The sequence below is a fragment of the Pinus tabuliformis genome, chromosome 3_2 (assembly GCF_031772625.1).
Source record: "Pinus tabuliformis cultivar Carrire ecotype Pingquan chromosome 3_2, CPIR1, whole genome shotgun sequence".
Taxonomy (NCBI): domain Eukaryota; kingdom Viridiplantae; phylum Streptophyta; class Pinopsida; order Pinales; family Pinaceae; genus Pinus; species Pinus tabuliformis.
Window position 1 is genome coordinate 1,019,280,848 of NC_142302.1, and position 19,897 is coordinate 1,019,300,744.

Here is a 19,897-nt window from a genome sequence, read left to right on the forward strand (position 1 = left end):
AAATCTGTAATTTACATCTGTAATTTATTAGAAATCACATTTCGCTATATCCTCGAGAATTTTCCAATCATTTTCCTTTTCCAGGACTTGAATTGCTTTAGCTATTTCACCCTTGTACCAAAGGAAACCCAGCCTAAAGAGAGGGAAAGTACCATTGAAGTGACAGTGGGTAGTCTAAGTTCCCCTTAGGGTTTCACTCTTTTTGGTTGGGTCTTTTATATCTTAATTGAGAGTTTGAGAGGTAATTCGTTTTATTTTCCCAATGAATTTTCTTCAGGATTGTTGTCCCACATGTGATGGATGACATGGAACATGCAGCAATGGCTTAGATATGGCTCAACTTTATAGCCACTTAGTTACACATTCTAGCACATCCATTAATAAAATTGTATATATGGATACACCCTTGTCTATGCTTCATTGGTAATCATCTAGAACACTAAACTAGCTCATTTGGCATTTTTATCTTAGAGAAACAAGAATCATAAGCACTTAAATCTGAAGAATGAACAGAGTCCTAAACCATTCCCTATTTTTTCAAACATAAGGTTTAAACCAATGAACTTTGTGAAAATACCTCCATTGCATAGCCAGCCCTGGATGCACACATGGCATGATATTGTACCGCGCATTTACAGCACCGAATACATGCTCCATGCATCTGTTTACAAACCACACAGACCTAGAAATCCAAAACATGGTTGACTTTAGTGAGATAACAGGTGATACAAATCATATGCATATAATTCTTCTCCTCTTCAAGATAACATTATAGACAGTTAGGGTTATTTAGGGTTATAATTGTATGTCTTTGTAATACTTGTCTTATATAATTGTATAGTCCCATTAACCATGTATGGTTATTTGTTGACATTAATATAATTCCATTTCATTTCATGATAGCAGCAAATAAACCGGAATCTTGGAACTCTACCAATGATAATTGATTCAAATGAACTTGTTTGCTGACAGTTCTTGTGACACAACTTGGATGTCTTCTATATTTATGCTTGATTGCATATGCTATTAGTTAGTAAAATTAGATGCCATACAAAAATGATGAAATACAGATCATGCCACCAAATTATATATGTTGGACAAAATGGCAAATATGAAGCATGTGCTTCTCTTGAAAGATGTAATCTCTAGTCCCTTTCACCTAATTTGATCTTTGGTGGACATTAATATAAATTTCAGTTCATTTCTTAATACTCTGTCCTAAATAAGAAGCAACCATCAACCTGGAGAAAACGTTTTGATTGTATGTTTAAAATGCCATCCGCAGGTTCCATAGTTTCATCATTCAGAAATGATACTTCACGAGAAAACCATGCACAAGCCACATGCACCCAAAATTGACCCGTAGTAGTAGGCTTCAAAGCGCCACCTAAAATCAAATATTTGGTCAGAATCAATAAGAATTCAACTCTGCTTACAGTCCATAATAATAACTTTGACAGAGATTGTAAGTCACCAAACCTTTTACAGGACAAAGACAACACTCCCGCTTGATATCCGGTGTTTCACATACTCTGCAAACCCATGAAGCAAAATTTTGCAGTTTCCTCACACCATAGCATTCCTGGTGTACTGCTATTTGACATCTGAAATCGCATATGTCCATAAGTAATCAATTTGTAATTCCGAAGGTTTACAACAACAAAAAAACTACTCTCTTGGAATATAGCAAAATGTACACAACAAAAACATTCCCAGTATCTGCTGTTTTAAGTATCCCCATGTCAAACTCAAGATCAAAAGAATCCAAAAGCATGACCAGACAGATGAAATCTGTATGGAGGAGCCAAACAAAGAAGATGACGAAGAAACTCAAAATAAAGACAAAGGCCTTTCGGAAAAGATTGTAATTAGCCCCAGAGTAAAACTCCAATATAGTAATCACTGGTTCAATTAGTCAGTCTTAGTAGTCAACTACATAGTTTATGAAAGGTAGATACTAGAAGACCGGTAGAGGAGGTCAATTAGAGCAAGTTTAAGGTCACTGTTTACTTCTTGATATCTCGTTTCTATGATGATTATGTAAGAACAAAGTTGTATCATTTAAACAATGTTCAATATTTAAATCTAACAAAGGCTGTAACTTAATGTTTAAATATAAATTGCAAATCCACCAAAGCAAGGGCGAAAAAACATTGAGCAAAATACCTATTACAAATAACCATTTTATTGTAATCCCAATCTTCAACCCAACGACAAACAGCACAGCGTTCTGTTGTCCAGTTCGCTTTCACAGGCTCATACTGTGCTGCAACAATATAACCACCATTAAGCTTTACAAATGACAGTAAACAATGGAAATATTTGATATAATCAAACCCCAACTGCCACAAATTCTCCAGATTAATATCAATAGTGAATGCATTATCCAGCTTAAGTGATAAAACATATGCAGACTTCAACCATGAGACTCCTCACAGTACCTACCTTGCAAGCAAACAGTCAATTCTAGCTCTCGTAGTTTTCCAGGCACGCGACCTTCGGGACTACAATATGCAAGACCTTGAGCCCCACCCTCTATCATCCGGCTAATCTGAAAATATTGAAGGTTTGTCAATTAGAGAAGCTACGACCAATCTCTTGCAAACTGTCTTGCTTCTTTGTAAAACTGTTTTGTAAGACTACATGAATTGGTAACTAGATAAAATAGGGGAAACGAAGTGAAGCAGTAAAGGTGCAACAATGGTAAACATCACAAAAGAGCGTGCTAGAATAGTAAATCTTTGAACTTTGGCAGCGATAAAACCAAAAAAAAATTGAGAGATGCTGCTATCAGGTGTTACAACATAAGGCTTACATATGTAATAAAAGTGTCAAATATTTTCTTAATAGAATATTATGTTATTGGGTGTCTCCATCTCAACCTATCTAGGATTCCAGCATTTAATAATCAAGCACATTTTGTAATACCGTATAATAGTGGGGGTGATCCTCGTGGCTGAGTTTGAAGAGGAGCCACTGTACCTACCTCATGGTCATGGATCTATTGTCCTTTTTTTATATGCCAACTGCCAAAGGTAGAACTCGAGCCATCAAGGAGGAAGAAGCTAGCAAGCATTTCTACAATATTGATTGGGTAAAGGAGTCACCAGGTCAGCTGCAAAAAGGAAAGGATACGTCGCTATATCAAGGAAGAGTTCCTACTATGATAATGTTATACGCAGTGTTACGAATAAAATATATATAAATAATGTAAAATAATGTGAATATAATAACCATAAATAATTATTAGTTAATTAGTAATTAGGCTGAAGAGTCATGTCTAAATGAGACATGACTCTCCATGAAGAGACACTTGCTTGGTATATAAGCAAGCATCTCGTTCTCATTGTAATCATTCTTATTCTTATTCATACATTTAATATATATAATATTTGTATCCTCATGGATATCTTGATATTCCAAGTCTTTTGGAGTAATTAATTTGTAGAAAGAACTTTGTTCGCTTCATTGGTATTAGAGAGACGATCCTCTGGCTGCTTCACCACTGCACAAAGCCACGCTCTTCGATCCAGGCCCTTAGCCATCGACTCTTCGTCAGAATTTATTGTTGTTGCAATTCAAGCGTTTCCTTGCAATTTGAGATTTTCTCCATCGCTGATTCGTCAAAGGCCTTTGGCCATATTTAAAAAAAATTATAATTAATAATAAAAAAAATCAAAGAAAACAAAAATATATATATATATATATATAAATTAAATTAAATTACCTATCAGACGACGACGCCCACCAAAACCCTGACAACACCACCCACCAAAGGGGCCACCACCAACATCCACAACTCCATTAGACAACGAATCTGCCGCTACACGTTTCTGCTTGTAGCACGTGCTCCACGCTGACCCTGCTGCCACTCCTCCCTGACCGACCTTCCCCGTCTGTTGCCGCCTTCCATCACCTCCCTCCGCTCCTGTTCTGTTGACTGCCGCTGCCCACACAACCTACACCACTCTGCCACAAAAACTGAGCCACTACATCCAACTCACGCCGCCCTCGCAACCCGTCCCTCCTATTGACTATCTGCTACCACTGCCGCTACCACCGTTGCACAACCATTGCCCGACATCGTCGTGCTCCCACCATTACCCTCGTCTTCTTTCTACTCTACAGTATTGTGCCTCAGTCCTTCTGCTGCATGAAATCGTGACTGCACACGAAGAACGCACGCCAAGGAGGACCGATAAGCTGTGACTGGACGACAACGTAATAAGTGATATAATCGATACGGTGCAACGATTAGTGACACGTCAGGTTTCCTATCAACGAAATTTAATTATTAATAGTATAACTATCAATCAATTAAGGTGATATGGTGACATAACATTTAATCAAAGCATTAATCAATTAATGATTTATATAATTGAATAATATAAATTATTTAATCCGCAACTTATTATCGGCTCAAATCCCATATCAAAAATAAAATAAAAATGTGCGCACAACATATATGCGGCTACCTTGTATAAGTGGTAAAAAGCCTAAGTGAGTACTTTATAAAAGTGCGTAGAAAGTGAAAGAAGTTATTTAAATATAAAAGGAGAAAGTTTAAAATTAAAAAAGAGAGGGTCTATAATAAATAAAAAAGAGGCATTTTTTATATGAGGAAATTATTTTATATAAGATAAAGTGATTAAGAAGAATATTAAGGTGGTCATTTAATAATTAAAGGTATTTATAAGAATTACTATTGAAGTGAAGTGAATTATTGAAGTTTAAAAAAAAAAAAAACAAACAACAACAACAACAATCTATATATATTTAATTAATTAAATTACTAAAAAGAAAAAGAAAAAAAAGGAGAATATTTGAAAAATATATACAGAAAAAAGGGATTTATTTAAAAAAAAAAAAGTGATTTAAAGGGTATTTAATATTCAAGAAGCAAAAATGGAGTCTAATACAAAAATGAAGGCCATAAGATTCCCAGAAACCTTACCCAGAGACGGTAAAGCATTATTTAGCATTGAAGGAAATCTCGCAGGAAAAGATGTTATTATTTCTATTTCTCCGGCAGAAGAGGCGAATTATATAACACCTAAAACCGCAAACCAATTAGTGATCCCGGAGTCAAATATAACTGAAAAAAATAGACTTTTTTCGCAATAAAATATATGACATACCCAACTTACAGTTAAACATTGAAGATTATACATGAGTATCACAATTCTCGGTTCAAACCATATTGAACAATCAAGGTGACATTATTTTGGGATCACCCTGGTTGGAAACGGTAGGATCTATCATCTCAAATACGAAGAAATAGTTTTTAACATTTTCTTACAAGAAGAAGAAAATAACACTACAAGGTGTTACACTGAAACCAAATTCAGTAACGACAGAAGATATATCAGATATTTCAAAAGTAATTTCTCAAGAAGGTAAAAAAGTATTACAAAATATGCAAAATGAAATTGACAAAATCATTGTTGACAAAAATGAAGAAGTTTCTCGACTTAAAAACCATAGTGAAAAATTACTGACACAAATTAAGAAACTTAAGAAGGATAAAAAGTCATTAGAAAACAAGGTACAACAACTTATCGATAAGGAAGCATCAAATGTAGGAATTCAAGTTGACGACAAAACAACGAATACCGATCCAATGAATATGACAACTCAAGAAGACAAGTTAGTTGAAAAAACGACACACTTAGATGTTGCAGTTCAAACAATGAACATCCCAAGTGAATGTTCCATAACCAACTCAACAACATCTTCGCCACAAGAAAATATAAAAATTGCCACATGCCCAATAAGGGAAAGTCAAACCAAAAAAGTACCCTATCGACATCTGAATCACAAGATTAGACAAATCAACCAAGCTATGTATCGGGACCATTCAGACCAGAAACAACAAATTGATGTTTCAAAGAATAATGACATACAATCAATCCCGTCTTATGCTGACAAGTCGTTACAAAATTCCAATGATCACAATACTACACAGAAGATTAATCTCGGATGGTTTGATCCCTTCTCAGTGCGGCAGTTTTGTTTGTCGCTTAGAAGATCATATCAACTTGTATCGACGAAGATGACTATTCCAAAACAGAAAGACATTCGAAGCTGAAAAAGAGATCAAGCCTTTTTCATCGACAAGCTTTGAGGACAAAGCTTTTTGAGGAAGAAGGCAATGTTACGAATAAAATATATATAAATAATGTAAAATAATGTAAATGATAATAACCATAAATAATTATTAGTTAATTAGTAATTAGGCTAAAGAGTCATGTCTAAATGAGACATGACTCTCCATGAAGAGACACTTGCTCGGTATATAAACAGGCATCTCGTTCTCATTGTAATCATTCTTATTCTTATTCATACATTTAATATATATAATATTTGTATCCTCATGGATATCTTGATATTCCAAGTCTTTTGGAGTAATTAATCTGTAGAAGGAACTTTGTTCGATTCACGCAGCCACAATGGTTCTACGTGAACCATCTTACCAAAGACACTACCATCATTCTCAGACGCATCTTCCATATCAAATTTGGAAAAAAAAACTAAACTAAACTAAATTGAAAGGAGGCCGCATAACCACCGCCACTTGTCAAGTCAAGGGAAAAACCACTCCTCAAATTTGAATAGTATAACCCGTTATCTGTAGCTTTCCTGAACAAGAATGGAGGTCACCGTTGAAAAGAAGAGGTTTGATTTGGACTCTTGAGATTCTCTAATGAAAAAATATATATAAACATCACTAAACAATAATTAATAAGAAAGGAAGGAATACATCATATCTAAAAGAAATGATCTATTGACCAATTTGATTAGTTCGTGCTATAAGCACACAATCACAATGCATCATATCATAAATTAATCCCTCATTCACTATTTAAATATATATTTATTAGCCAATTTGATTATTTTAGGCTATAAACACACAATCACACGGATCTTATTATAAACTCATCTCTTATTTACTATTTAAATATAAACTTATCTCTCATTCAATATATATTTAAATATGCATTTATTATTTATTCGTACTGCATCGAGAGATAGGGCCAGCATCAAAGACATAAACTTGCAAACACTGAAAAGTGTGTTCAGAGACATAAACTTGCAGGTTTAATTTTGACGAACACTATAGATACCAAGGAGCCACACCAAAAGGGTTAGTACAGAAATTATACCAAAAAGGTTACGATTATTCTTCCTCCATTCTTCACGCTATAATCGTTTGATATTCTCTTCACATTTAACCACTTGTTGGGCTCAGCGTTCTGCAAAACAAATCAGAGCAATGGGGGCGGATTTTGAGCGCTGCAAATTCGTGAACCTTTTGATATCGAAGATCAAGGATAATTTTAGGGGCGAATGTTCGCCCTTTGGCGAAATTAAGGGGTTTTAAATTTTTAGTGGGCGAATATTTTGTATCATAGTACATTTTTACAAATCACCTCAAATAGCCCACCTTATTTTAAGGGAGAGGGTAAAAAAGGTAAATTTAGCCCTTGAAATTAGGACTTACAACCTTCCATTCGCCCATTTTCAACAATAGGTTTTATTTAAGTGAATCCATTTGCCCATTTTCAAGAATAGGTTTTATTTAAGTGAATCCTATGGGCCAAATACCATATTTATAAAAGAGGTATGGTAAATTAATAAAAATATAAATAAATGAGAGGTATGGTAAATAAATAAAACATTTTTTATATTTACTCCATAAGTCACCTTATATACATGTAAGGGTGTAAACAAATAAAAATATAAGTAAAGTGGAGGTATGGTAAATAAATAAAACGTATTTTTATACTTACTCAAAAGGTATGGTAAATAAGTAAAAATATAAATAAACTAGACGTATCGTAAATAAATAAAACATCTTTTTGTATTTAGTCCATAACCCTCGTTCTATTTATGAAGGCTCAAGAAAGAGGTTTTATTTAAGTGAATCCTATGGGCCAATACCATATTTGTAAAAGAGGTATGGTAAATTAATAAAAATATAAATAAACGAGAGGTATGGTAAACAAATAAAACATTTTTTTATATTTACTCCATAAGTCACCTTATATTTATGAACACTCAAAAAATGGGTTATATTTAGGTGAAACCTATGGCCAAAGTACTATGGGACAAATAACATGGACTAGATTGTTATTAATACCATGCAAAATACCATTATTAACCCTAATATTAGAATTAATAAAAATAAAAATGGCACATGGTATTGACCCATGGTATTCACCAAAATGGCACATGGTATTGACCCATGGTATTCACCTGGAATGTAGCCTATTTAAATGGGGGAATTAAACCAGCATGAAGCCTATGCCAAGATTCACTAGGACTTTACAAAGTTTTATTATTTAGTGAAAGACTCGCCAAGATCTTACAAGATTTTATAATTGAGTAAAATATTCGCCATGCCTGGTGAGAGATTCGCCAAAAAATTATATATACATATTATATTATTGATAAAATCACCCTCCATTTTTCCTATATACCATGGAGATTCGCCCATTTATTATATTTATAAATTTAGGGGGGGTTCTTAAAATTTTCCCTGTCGAAGATTGACATTGCCGTTATTCTGCACTTGACAGTTTGTCGCTCCAACGGGTATGCAGGTGTATTTCACAGCCAAGAGTAGTCACAGCCACAGAGTGCGAGAGTGCGTCTCTAGGGTGTTGTGTAGTCGCAGGCAATCCTACAGCGGATAGCAACAGCAGCAGCGAATAGCATAGCAGAAAGGGGATAGCGAATAGCAGACAGGGGCAGCGGGGTTCAGACAGCAGCAGTGAGGAGCAGGGCAGAGACCGATTTCTACAGGCAATCAGTGAGGAATAGGTTGGACCTACATCTTTCTCGGAACAAGTTGGACGGCAAATGCACTCAAACATGACAACGGGACAAGAAATTTCAGAACCTGTGGAGACAAATGATTTAGGACAAGTGAAAATTGCCTCATCTGCCAACGCTGGGAAGTGGGATTGGGTCAATGCTAAACAATATCAAGCAATTTTAAAACGAAGACTAGCCCATCTAAACTGGGAGCAAAGAAGGAAAAATTCTCAATGGGAAAGTACTTGAGCCCTTCACAATAAGCACTCAAACAAGTCCCCTCTACAAGCATGTGGCAACAAGAAGTCTAGAAGAAAAGTCATTAATGATTCTGCCTTCTATACTCCCACATCCACACTTCTCACCTGGTCATCTGATCTTTATGTGAAATAATTGTTAAATGCAAAACAAAGGTTCGAGGTTTTAGAAGCTAAAGAGTAGGAAAAAGATCATAAAATTCATATAATAACAGTTGAGAACAAGGCTTTAGCAAAAAACAATAAAGTTTTGAAAGAACAAGTGGCATTGCTACAGGAAGCTCTCCTGATTGGGAAGACAGAATGACAACGCATGAAGGTAGATGTGCAAAACATAATGAAATTTGTAGTGGAAAGTACAGAGATGGTGAATGTGAAATCATCCAAGGATAAAGGGAAAACGATTGCCCAAATAGACAACCATGAAGAGAAAGCAAGAGAAGAAAGGAAAGGAGATTCCACCAAAGTTTCCAAAACTTGGGCTCAAGTTATTAGCAATTCTGCTAATAAGAAAGGAGAAACAAACATTCGGGTTGACAACATGCAAGATAGAGAAGGCAAGGAAAGACAAAATAGAGCAGCAAACATAATTATTAAAGGGGTGAAAGACTATGGGAAAAATGAATGTACTCTTGACCTTGCAAGAGACTTCTTGAAAGACAAGTTGTTATGGCAAGGACAAATATGTCAAGCATGGAGGGTGGGTAAGTTTAACGGTGAGAGAGCCAGGCCCATAAAAGTCATCATGCCTAGCTTGCGTGATAAATATATCATTCTAAGCAAGAAGCATCTCTTGAGGGGTTCTCGCTTTTTTCTAGAAGAATATTTAACTGTAAGACAACATGAGGAAAGGAGGGAGGAAATGTTAAAGGTTAGGGCAGCAAGAGATGAAGGCAAGAGAACATGGATTTATAAAGGTAAAGTTGTGATAGCGCGATTTGGACCTCCTTCCAAAACAGAACAACAAGATGGTAATAAAGAAGAGGCAACAGACTCTTCAACAGGAAATCAGGAAGCAAGGTCAGTATGGGAAAGCAGGGATAAAGACTCAAATGTGAGTCTTGCATGTCAAAATAGATAGCAATCAAGTCATACCCAGGTTTCCTTAAGATTAGTTTGTTAGAACTGCAGAGGTTACCCATAGAGATGAGGACCTGGGTAGGGCCTATTGCAGAAGATAGAGACATAATTTGTCTCATAGAAACACATGAGCATGAAGGCTGCAAGACACCTTTGTTTGAAGGATACTGGAAGATGGCAGTGTGGAACAAGGTAGCAAGGAATGGTAAAGGATACGGGGGTATCATGGTTTTAGTGAGGGAGAAAGAAGGTCGTCTCATTCAGTTAGAAAAAGAAGACTCAAATAAACAATTTATTTGGTTTAAAATATCAGAAATGGAAACCACATCAGAATTGCAGCATGCTATTTTGCGCTGCAAATTTCAATAATCTACAAAGGTAGAGGGCTTGACCATAAAGATCCATTTGCAGCCTTAAAAGCAGATATTGCAACATATACTTGCTAGTTTTTTTGGGTAGCATCGTATGTGCTCTAGCTCTGAAATTTTGTGGAGGGGCTAGAACACATGAGATCTCCAAGACCCAGAAATTGTTTGGTGAAATTCCACCCGGATTATATTTTATTAAAATAATTAATATTTTTAATAGGGTTCCTAAGTCTAAACTTAAGAAAATAAAAATATAAATGAGTATTAATGAAAATATGGGTGAGAAGCTTCTAAGAGACGAGGATCAAGTCTAATTTAATCTTAGCCGTTGGTTAGAGACTTAATCTTAGCCGTTGATTCATCAATAGAAAAAGTATAAATGGAGGCTTGGGGTCAGTTAGAGAAGACACATGGAGAGAACGAATTGATCAAGAATTTGATTCCTAGGGCAAGGTTTGCTAAGGATTTCGAATTAAGTGATCTTTCTGCAGCAGAGGGGCAATGAGAATCTGGGAGAAGACTTTCCGGAGAATACAGACAAAGAGGCAAAGAGAGCCAGCAGCGCAGAAAAGTTGTTTGTCACGCAGAAATCGGAACTGCCAGGAACCGTCGGAACTGTCGAAACAGCCAGGAAAGCTGACGCAGAGGGCAGAAGTCGGAACTGCCAGGAATAGCTAGAATTGTCAAGAACTGCCAGAACAACCAGGAAAGCTGACGCAGAGGGCAAAAGCCGGAACTATTGGGAATAGGCGGAACTGCTGGGAACTGTCGGAACAGCCGGGAAAGCTGACGCAGAGGGCAGAAGCCAGAATTGTTGGGAACAGCCAGAACTACCGAAACAGCCGGTAAAGTTGACGTAGAGGGCAGAAGAGGTGACGCAGAAATAGTCGGGGTTAGCTAGTCTTGTGCCAGATCAACCGAAATTCTGCCGGGTGAAGTGAGGTAAAACTCACTCAGATTTTCCGCCAGTATTTTCTCTGTAAAGGATTGCTAGATGAGCATCCTAGATTTGTATTCAGATATTTCTCCTGCATAATAATAAAACCCTCAGAGCTGTTGCACCAGTTTTTCTACATTAGGTTTTTTCGGGGACTACTGCGTCCAAAAATAAGTGTGTCCTATGTATTTTTTTCTTTGCTCTGTTTTCTGTTTCATGAGATCAAACATTTAATTAGTGTAGGTTGCAGAAGTAATTTGTTTCAGTATTTAGAAGAATAACTTGGTTAATGTATGTTAAAAAATCAAGTAGATGAAGTAAATTCAGATTTGCTACACAGGGTGTTCCTAAAGTCTAGGAATTTTCACATGGTATCAGAGGGTTGATTTTGAAACAGGAAGAGTATATCCAGTGCTGAGTAGTGAGGCCAAAAGCTGCACTTGGCAGCAATTCGAATCCCCTTGAAGGGATTGCGCAGTCCTTGCCACGAAGCAGATCTGAGGAAATCTCTCTATGAGTGAGATGACAGAGCGGTACAATTTCTAGTTCGTGAGTTTGCAGAGGCAGAGGGAGTGACGCAGAGCCTCAGCATAGTTCTTGAAGGGCACAGTTTCTGCCGGGGCAGAAATCTGCTAGAAAAGAACGAAGACACGTAGAAGGGGAAATTTCTCCTCAGAGAACTTTTCGCCAGAAAGTTCGAATTTCTCACTTGCTGAGTAGCTGAGTAGTGCAAAGTAGTGACTAGAGGAGTCAGTTCAAAAGTTGGGTGAGATGGCATCGCATGGGCTCAGAGATCAGGACAGGTTGGAAGGTGCTTCCAACTATGTCATATGGAAGACTAGAATCTTAGATGTTCTGGAGGAATATGATCTTGAGGCCTACGTCAAAAGTGTTGTAGATGTTCCTGCTGACAACGATCAAAAGAAGAAGTACAAGGTCGAGCAGGGGAAGACAAAGAGACTCATTCTCGATGGAGTTCAAGATCATGTGGTCTCACACTAGCAGGCCAAGGATACAGCCCGAGAGATGTGAAAAGCCTTGCTTTCTCTGTATGAAGGCTCTTCCGAACAACGGAAGATGTATTTGGAGCAGAAGTTGTGGCGGACGTTGATGCAGAAAGGAGAAGGGGTGAACCTCTATCTTCAGTGTCTTCAGGACACTAGAGACCAGCTTGCTGTAGTGGGGTCCACTCCTCAACCAACCACGATGGTGAGGATAGCCCTGAATGGAGTCTCAGATGAATGGCAAGTTTTCGTCCAAAGCATATTGGGTAGAGAAAAACTACCTTCATGGGAGGAGATGTGGGCGACTCTTCAACAGGAGGAGTTAAGGAGGGACCTAGTGAAGGTCAACCTCAGTGGCAGCAGTGGGAGTGGCACAAAGATGAAGGAGGAGGATGAGAACGTAGCTCTAGCATCGAAGGGATAGAAGAAGACAAAGCGAAAGAAGGACATTTCGAAGGTGAAATGTTTCAATTGTGGTGAGATGGACCACTATGCATCCTAGTGTCCTTTGAAGAAAAAGGGCAAGGATGAGAAACATGATCCTAAGGTTGCTTTAGCAAAGATTGACGAGGATGAATTTGCCATGAGTGCCCACGCATCTCCAGGAGGGAGATGGGGCAATATTGAGTTGTACTCAGAAGGAATACATGTGGGCAAGATCCTTGAGGAGTCCACCTCTTGGATCAATTCCTTGCTGTGGGAGCCCAAGATTCAGCAGTAGCGAGATGGACTTAGTGTCAGATGATGCAATGGAGTGTTTGGAGGACAGATGCAGTAGCTGGGGACCAGAGACTGATCAATGTAGATCAAGGTTGGCAGCTGTGTAATGCAGGAATCAGCAACAGCGCAGAAATATTCAGAGGGTCAGAGTCAACAGTAGTCAAATTCCAACATTCATTGTGTTATGTTGAACACGGTTAAGTTCAGCAAATCCTGGGTGTTTTTCAGTGGCTTCTCTCAGCAACTGAGTTGCAGTACAGATGCAATGTTAGCAGTGGCAGTGCTGGTAGCATAACATATGCAACATTTGAGAGGGAGTTGTAGTACGGATGCAGTAGTGGCAGTGTTAGCGTCATGGGCAGCAGTACAGTAGCAGCAGCAACGTAGTGTTGGTGGAAGCAGCAGTGCAAAAAGGAGGTGCTTCAGAAACAGAGCGGCATGCAGGTGGACATTGTTGCTAGAGCACTTTCCTCGCTAAGAGGGAGTGTTAGTTTTTTTGGGTAGCATCGGATGTGCTCTAGCTCTAAAATTTTGTGAACGAGCTAGAACACATGAGATCTCCCCCAAAAATCGTTTGGTGAAATTCCACCTGGATTATATTTTATTAAAATAATTAATATTTTTAATGGGGTTCCTAAGTCTAAACTTAGGAAAATAAAAATATTAATGGGTATTAATGAAAATATGGGTGAGAAGCTTCTAAGAGATGAGAATCAAGTCTAATTTAATCTTAGTCGTTGATTAGAGACTTAATTTCGATCGTTGATTCATCAACAAGAAAAGTATAAATGGAGGCTTGGTGTTAGGTCCCTATACTACTATTGCAACCCCTTATTGTTATTAGTGCAACCCCCTTATTATATTGTTGTGCCCATGTAGTACCCATACTGTTATTATTGTGCCCCATAGAAGCCCACTATTGTTATTGTTGTGCCCTTACATTATTATTGTTATGTCGGCTTTGATTATATTATGACCCTTAGTCTCCTATATATAGAAAGGAGGTCTTGTCATTTGTATCATCCAAAAATTGTTCATTTGTGTAATGTAAAGGAGGTTTCCCCCTCGAAGAGACTTATTTTGAAGGCGTTTATCTATCTTTTCTATCTTTTTGTGAGCTAGTTTCATAACATTTGGTATCAGAGCTTTGGATTCTAGGATTTCGCTGCTCTAAACAGGTTATCGTGGAATTTTCGCTATAACTTTTTTCTACGACGTTTCAGAAGCTAAAAAAACCCATTTGAGCCGAAATCTCACTGAAGCTCAAGTCTGAATTTCAAATCTTGTCTCGCTATGTTTTCGGAGAAATGATCTGAGGAAGTTAGGGTTTTTGTAAGCTCCAGAATTCCATTTCAAACAAGTCATAGTGGAATTTTCACTCTAATTTTTTTTCTACGAAGTTTTCAATTCTTAAATTAAAACCCATTTGAACTGAAATCTTGGTGAAGCTCGGACTCAAATTTCAAATCTTGTTTTGCTATATTTTCAGAGATATGGTCGAGACATTTAGGGTTTTTTGCAGGCTCCCGAATTACACCCCAAACAGGTGACCTTGGGAAAATCGTCATAACTCTCTCTGAGCATCTGATTCAAATTTCATAAAAAGTGACAGAAAGCAGACGGATTGTAGTTTGTTGGGTATCATTTTCAGAACCTAAGGTCGAAACAGTGACACGTGGCATGTCGTAGAAGTTCGCTCTACTGAACCAGTCTATAATTAGGTCATCACAGGAGATTGGACATAACTCTTTCTTCGGGAATCCAATTGCGATCAAACTTGCGGGGTTAGAAAGAGGACTCAGAGGGCTATCACAGACCGAAATTTCAGAACTTAAAGATCTGAAATTACAGAGTTACAGTCATTTCAAGATCAAGCTCCTAAAAACAAGAAAAAGCGATATGTGGAAGTTTGAAGGCAAGGATCTGGTAAACTGGATACTATAGATGGAGCAATATTTTGATGTACATGAGGTGCAACGGTTACAAAAGGTACGTATTGCATATTTATATTTAGAACAAATCAATTTTTATGATATGAAGGCCTTTGTTCTCGTAAACTACTTGTCACGTGGTCAATTTTCACAGAGTAAATGATATCACATTATGAGGATACAAAGAGAAACACCTTCTTTAGCCAATTGATAAATCCCAAAAAAAGGGTTCAATGGCAGAGCACATTGAGGACTTTCAAAAATTGAATATAAGGGTAAATGATATTCCAGAGAAGCAAAGGATTGGTGTCTTCATAGGGACTTTAAAGGATAACATTCAACATGAGGTTCGTCTTTGGGAACCTGATTCATTAGAGAAGGCATGCAGGTTGGCCAAAAAATTGAAAGCAGAATTATGGAAACAAGGAATCCCACACTCACAACTATAAATATGGAAGTGTTTTTGCTCCTAGCCTTCCACAACCTATAAGGTTTACACCACAATAATTGGAAGAAAAGAAAGAAAAAGGGTTTTGTTACATTTGTGATAGCAAATACACTAAAGGTCATAAGTGTGATGAGAAAAAGTATTTTACATATATTGTGAAGAGGAGAAAGAAAAGGATTAAGAAACATCAAAAGAAGAGGATATACACCAGGAACCAACCCCAGAGAAAGAAGAAATGAATCCAACCATATCTTGTAAAGCATTGGCAAGAACTACCACTCCTCAAACTCTCAAGATAGAAGGACATATCAAGAAGAAAAAGGTTCAAGAAGTGAAAGATCACATCGAGAAAGAAGAAATGAATTCATATCTTGTAATGCATTAGCCGGAATTACCACTCCTCAAACTATCAAAATAGAAGGACATATCAAGAAGAAAAAGATAATAGTGTTGATTGATTCGGGCAGTACCCATAATTTTATTCATTGTAAGATAGCCAAGGAATTGAATTGCTTCCTATATCCAGCACCAGAGTGTCAAGTGATGGTTGCATGTGGAGGAACCATAAATTGCTCTGGAAAGTGCCATAATATCAAGCTATCCATGGGAGAATATGTATTAAATAGCCCAATGCTTTCCATTCCAATGGGTGGTGCTGATGTTGTACTAGGAGTCCAATGGCTACAATCCTTGGGTACAATAGCCTTTAATTTTCAAGAACTTTTCATGAAATTTTCCTCGGAAGGAAAGGAAGTTGAAATAAGGGGTATCACAGGGAAATCGGGAAAGATAATCAGCGGTAACGGAATGACAAAGCTTCTAAAGCAGTGTTGCACACATCGCGATAAAATCGGAAAATCGCGATTTTTTAAATTTGCCGATTCAAAGCGCGATTTTTATCGAAAAAATCGCCCATTTTTTTTATAGCGATTTTTATCGAAAAAATCGCGATTTTTTCGGTTAAAATCGCGGGGGGCGCGGGCAGCGGGGTTTTATATGGAAAAAACGATTTTTTTTTTATTCATTCAGCAGTCCGCCGCGGAGGAGAAGGAGAAGAAGGGAGGGAGAGGGTTGCCGTCGGTTGTGGGAGCGAATCGAAGCGATTTTAGGAGGAATCCAAGCCAAGATCGCCAATTTGTCCATAAACCAGGTATGTAGATTAATTTTTTTTTGTTTTGGTTCAATAAAAACTTTGTTTTTCATTGTTTTTAAAGAATTTTTGGAAATTTTTCATTGATTTGGGATGGGTTATTTGTTATGACTATGAGAACCAATTTTTGATTTTTATTTTCTCATTTTCTTTAAACATTGTTTATTTTTTTTTATTTTTCATTGTTTTTTGGCATTTGGTTGGGTGACTTGGGTTTAGAAATTGGGATTTTGGAAATAATTAGCTTGTAATTTTGCAAATGCTAAATTGTAATTTGTATTTACTATTATCATTTATGTAATCCTAAATTCCTATTTCCTAATCCTTATTTTTCCATAGGTTTGCAAATTCAAAATTCAAAAACAAACATGCCAAGGAAATTGGATCCTTTCTGGGAATATGGTGACCCTAAAACTCCGAATGATAGACAAAACTTGTATTGCAAGTTGTGTGGAAAGGAAATATTCGGGGGGGTGTACAGGTTGAAGTTCCACCTTGCACAAATCCCTGGACGTGATGTGGGGCCCTGTCTAAAGACAAATGCTGAAATTATCCAAAAAGCCATGAGAGCATTGGGAGAATTAGAGCACACTAGAGACGCCAAAGAAGAACTCAAAAGGCAACTAAAAAGGTCAGTTGAAGGAAGTGGGCCAAGTGGCACAGGTTCTACTGCAGCGTCAGTCAATCCGTTTGCTGCATCATCATATTTTGTTCCTCGAACCACACCTGGTTCACAACCAACTATCGGTTCAATGATGAAAAGAACTGAAAAAGAAAAAGCTGACAAGTTGATGACAAAATTTCTCCTCTGGAGTGATATTCCTTTCAGCATTATAAGGAATAATCCATTTTTCCAACCTACTCTTGATGTTGTTGCCAGTGTTGGCCCGGGGTACAAACTCCCTTCTCTTCATGATTTCAGAGGCCGGCTTCTTCAAGATGAAAAGCGTGACTGCACCCAAAGATTGGAGGATTTTAGGGCATCATGGGCACAAACAGGATGCACTGTTATGTCAGATGGTTGGACTGACCAAAAGGGGAGAACCCTTATAAACTTCTTGGTTAGTTGTCCCTTGGGGACTATGTTTATCAAATCTGTTGATGCAACTCATCAAATCAAAGATGCAAAAAATTTATGTGATTTGCTGGATGTGTTTATTTTGGAGGTGGGTGCAGAAAATGTTGTCCAAGTCATAACGGACAACGCTGCAAATTATGTTGCTGCTGGTAGAATGCTTATGGACAGGCATCCTACTTTATTTTGGACACCTTGTGCTGCCCATTGTATTGATTTGATGTTAGAGGACATAGGGAAAATTCCCTTTGTCAAAGAGGCTGTTGACTCATCAAAAACCATCACAAAATTTATTTACAATCACACATCTGTGCTTAGCTTGATGAGAAAATGCACCAACAACAAAGAGTTGGTGCGCCCCGCCATTACACGGTTTGCGACGAGTTTCATATCTCTTCAATCCCTCTTGAATTCTATGTGGGATTTGAAGAGAATGTTTGTTTCAGAGGAGTGGCGTTCTTCGCCAATGAGCCGCAAACCAGAAGGAGAGGCCGTCTGCAGACTTGTTTCATACCAAGAAGACTTCTGGGCGGGAGTGCAGGAGGTGTGCGCTGTCACTGAACCTTTGGTAAAGGTTCTTCGGTTGGTAGATGGTGAGAAGCCCGCAATGGGCTATTTGTATGAAGCCATGGACAGGGCCAAAGAAGCCATTCGGTCCTACTATGATGACAAGGGAGATGATGGGTTCCAGAGACAACTCCTTCTATGGAAGGTCATTGATGAGCGATGGAACAACACACTCCATCGTCCCATTCATGCTGCTGGGCTTTTCCTGAACCCTGCATTTTCTTATGCATGTGGGTTTAATTTTGATGTTGAGGTCGTGGAAGGATTATTAACCTGTGTCCAGAAGATGGTGAGATCTTCCGAAGAACGTATGGAGATCTCTAGACAAATTGAGCAATATAAGTTGTCAGGTGGCTTATTTGGCTTTGATATGGCTGTCATTGATAGGACGGTTAAAATACCAGGTATTTTTTAGTTTGTAGTATGTACTTTGTAACTTTGTTTCAAATTTCATTGTTTCTTCAAATTCCATTTTTTTCTTATGTTTATTTAAAATTTTATTTGTAATTTTGTTGTAGACGCATGGTGGAAGATGTATGGTGGCAGAGTACCCCTTTTGCAAAATCTTGCCATACGCATCCTCAGCCAAACATGCAGCTCCTCGGGATGTGAGCGCAATTGGAGTGTATTTGAAAAAATACACAACAAGAAGCGCAATAGGTTAACACTTAAACATTTAAAATATTGCAAATTTCCAAATAAATTTTTGAATTCATTAAAGTTTTAAACAATATTTTTTTTATAATATTAATTATTAATTATTAATTTATTATTTCATGAACTTTGTACAGGTTGGAGTCCCATAGACTTAATGACATGGTCTATGTCTACTACAATCTTCGATTGTGGGTGAAACAACTAGAGAAGACACCTGATACGGAAGCCATCTCATTGGATGGGATTGACACCACTGCTGAATGGAGGGTTGAGACCGAGAGGCCTCTCATGGATCCCACTGAGGATTGGTTAGTGCAGGATGAGGGGGAGGAGGAGGAGGAGCAGGAGCAGGAGCAGGAGCAGGAGGAGGAGGAGTTGGAGGAGCAGGAGGAGGAGGTGACACCGCCTACCCGGGCTACCCGGGCTACCACTACCACCAGTAGAGGACGTGGTCTCCGTCCACCTCAGCCTCCTATAGCTGCTACTACTAGTTCTTTAGCTTCTAGAGCACGTCAGACTCCACTGCCATTTCCACCACCACAGGCACCAGCTTCTACATCTAGAGGGAAAGAGAAAGTTGTGCCATTTTCTCGCAAGAGGGGCAGAGGAAATCAATAGGATTAGACTTTCATTTTATTGTATATGACATTATGACATGATGAGATACATTATCATATTTTTTGTTGATATTTTGAGGCTGAGTTGGACTTGGGACTCAGGACTTACTATTCAGGACATGATTCAATGTTATGTGTGATTTTAGCGCTAGAAATGATATTAAACATCTTATATATTAGTTTTTTTATCATATTTATGTGTCAATGTATTTATTTTATGTTGTAGATGGTTTAGATATTAAAAAAATTGAAAAAAAATGAATATTTTT

General features: G+C 37.7%; 1 protein-coding gene across 4 annotated transcripts in view; it reads right to left on the minus strand.

Moving 5' to 3' along the window:
- The window catches only part of LOC149184051 (histone-lysine N-methyltransferase ATX5-like), a 274,187-nt gene that overhangs the window by 92,804 nt on the left and 161,486 nt on the right, over positions 1–19,897 (minus strand). For all 4 annotated transcript variants that reach the window (XM_089417380.1, XM_089417381.1, XM_089417382.1 and 1 more), the window contains 5 exons: positions 2,446–2,551; positions 2,167–2,266; positions 1,480–1,604; positions 1,242–1,387; positions 578–682 (listed from right to left, as the gene is read on the minus strand). In XM_089417380.1, the coding sequence (XP_089273506.1) occupies positions 578–682; positions 1,242–1,387; positions 1,480–1,604; positions 2,167–2,266; positions 2,446–2,551 (582 nt within the window). The remainder of the gene's footprint in view (positions 1–577; positions 683–1,241; positions 1,388–1,479; positions 1,605–2,166; positions 2,267–2,445; positions 2,552–19,897) is intronic.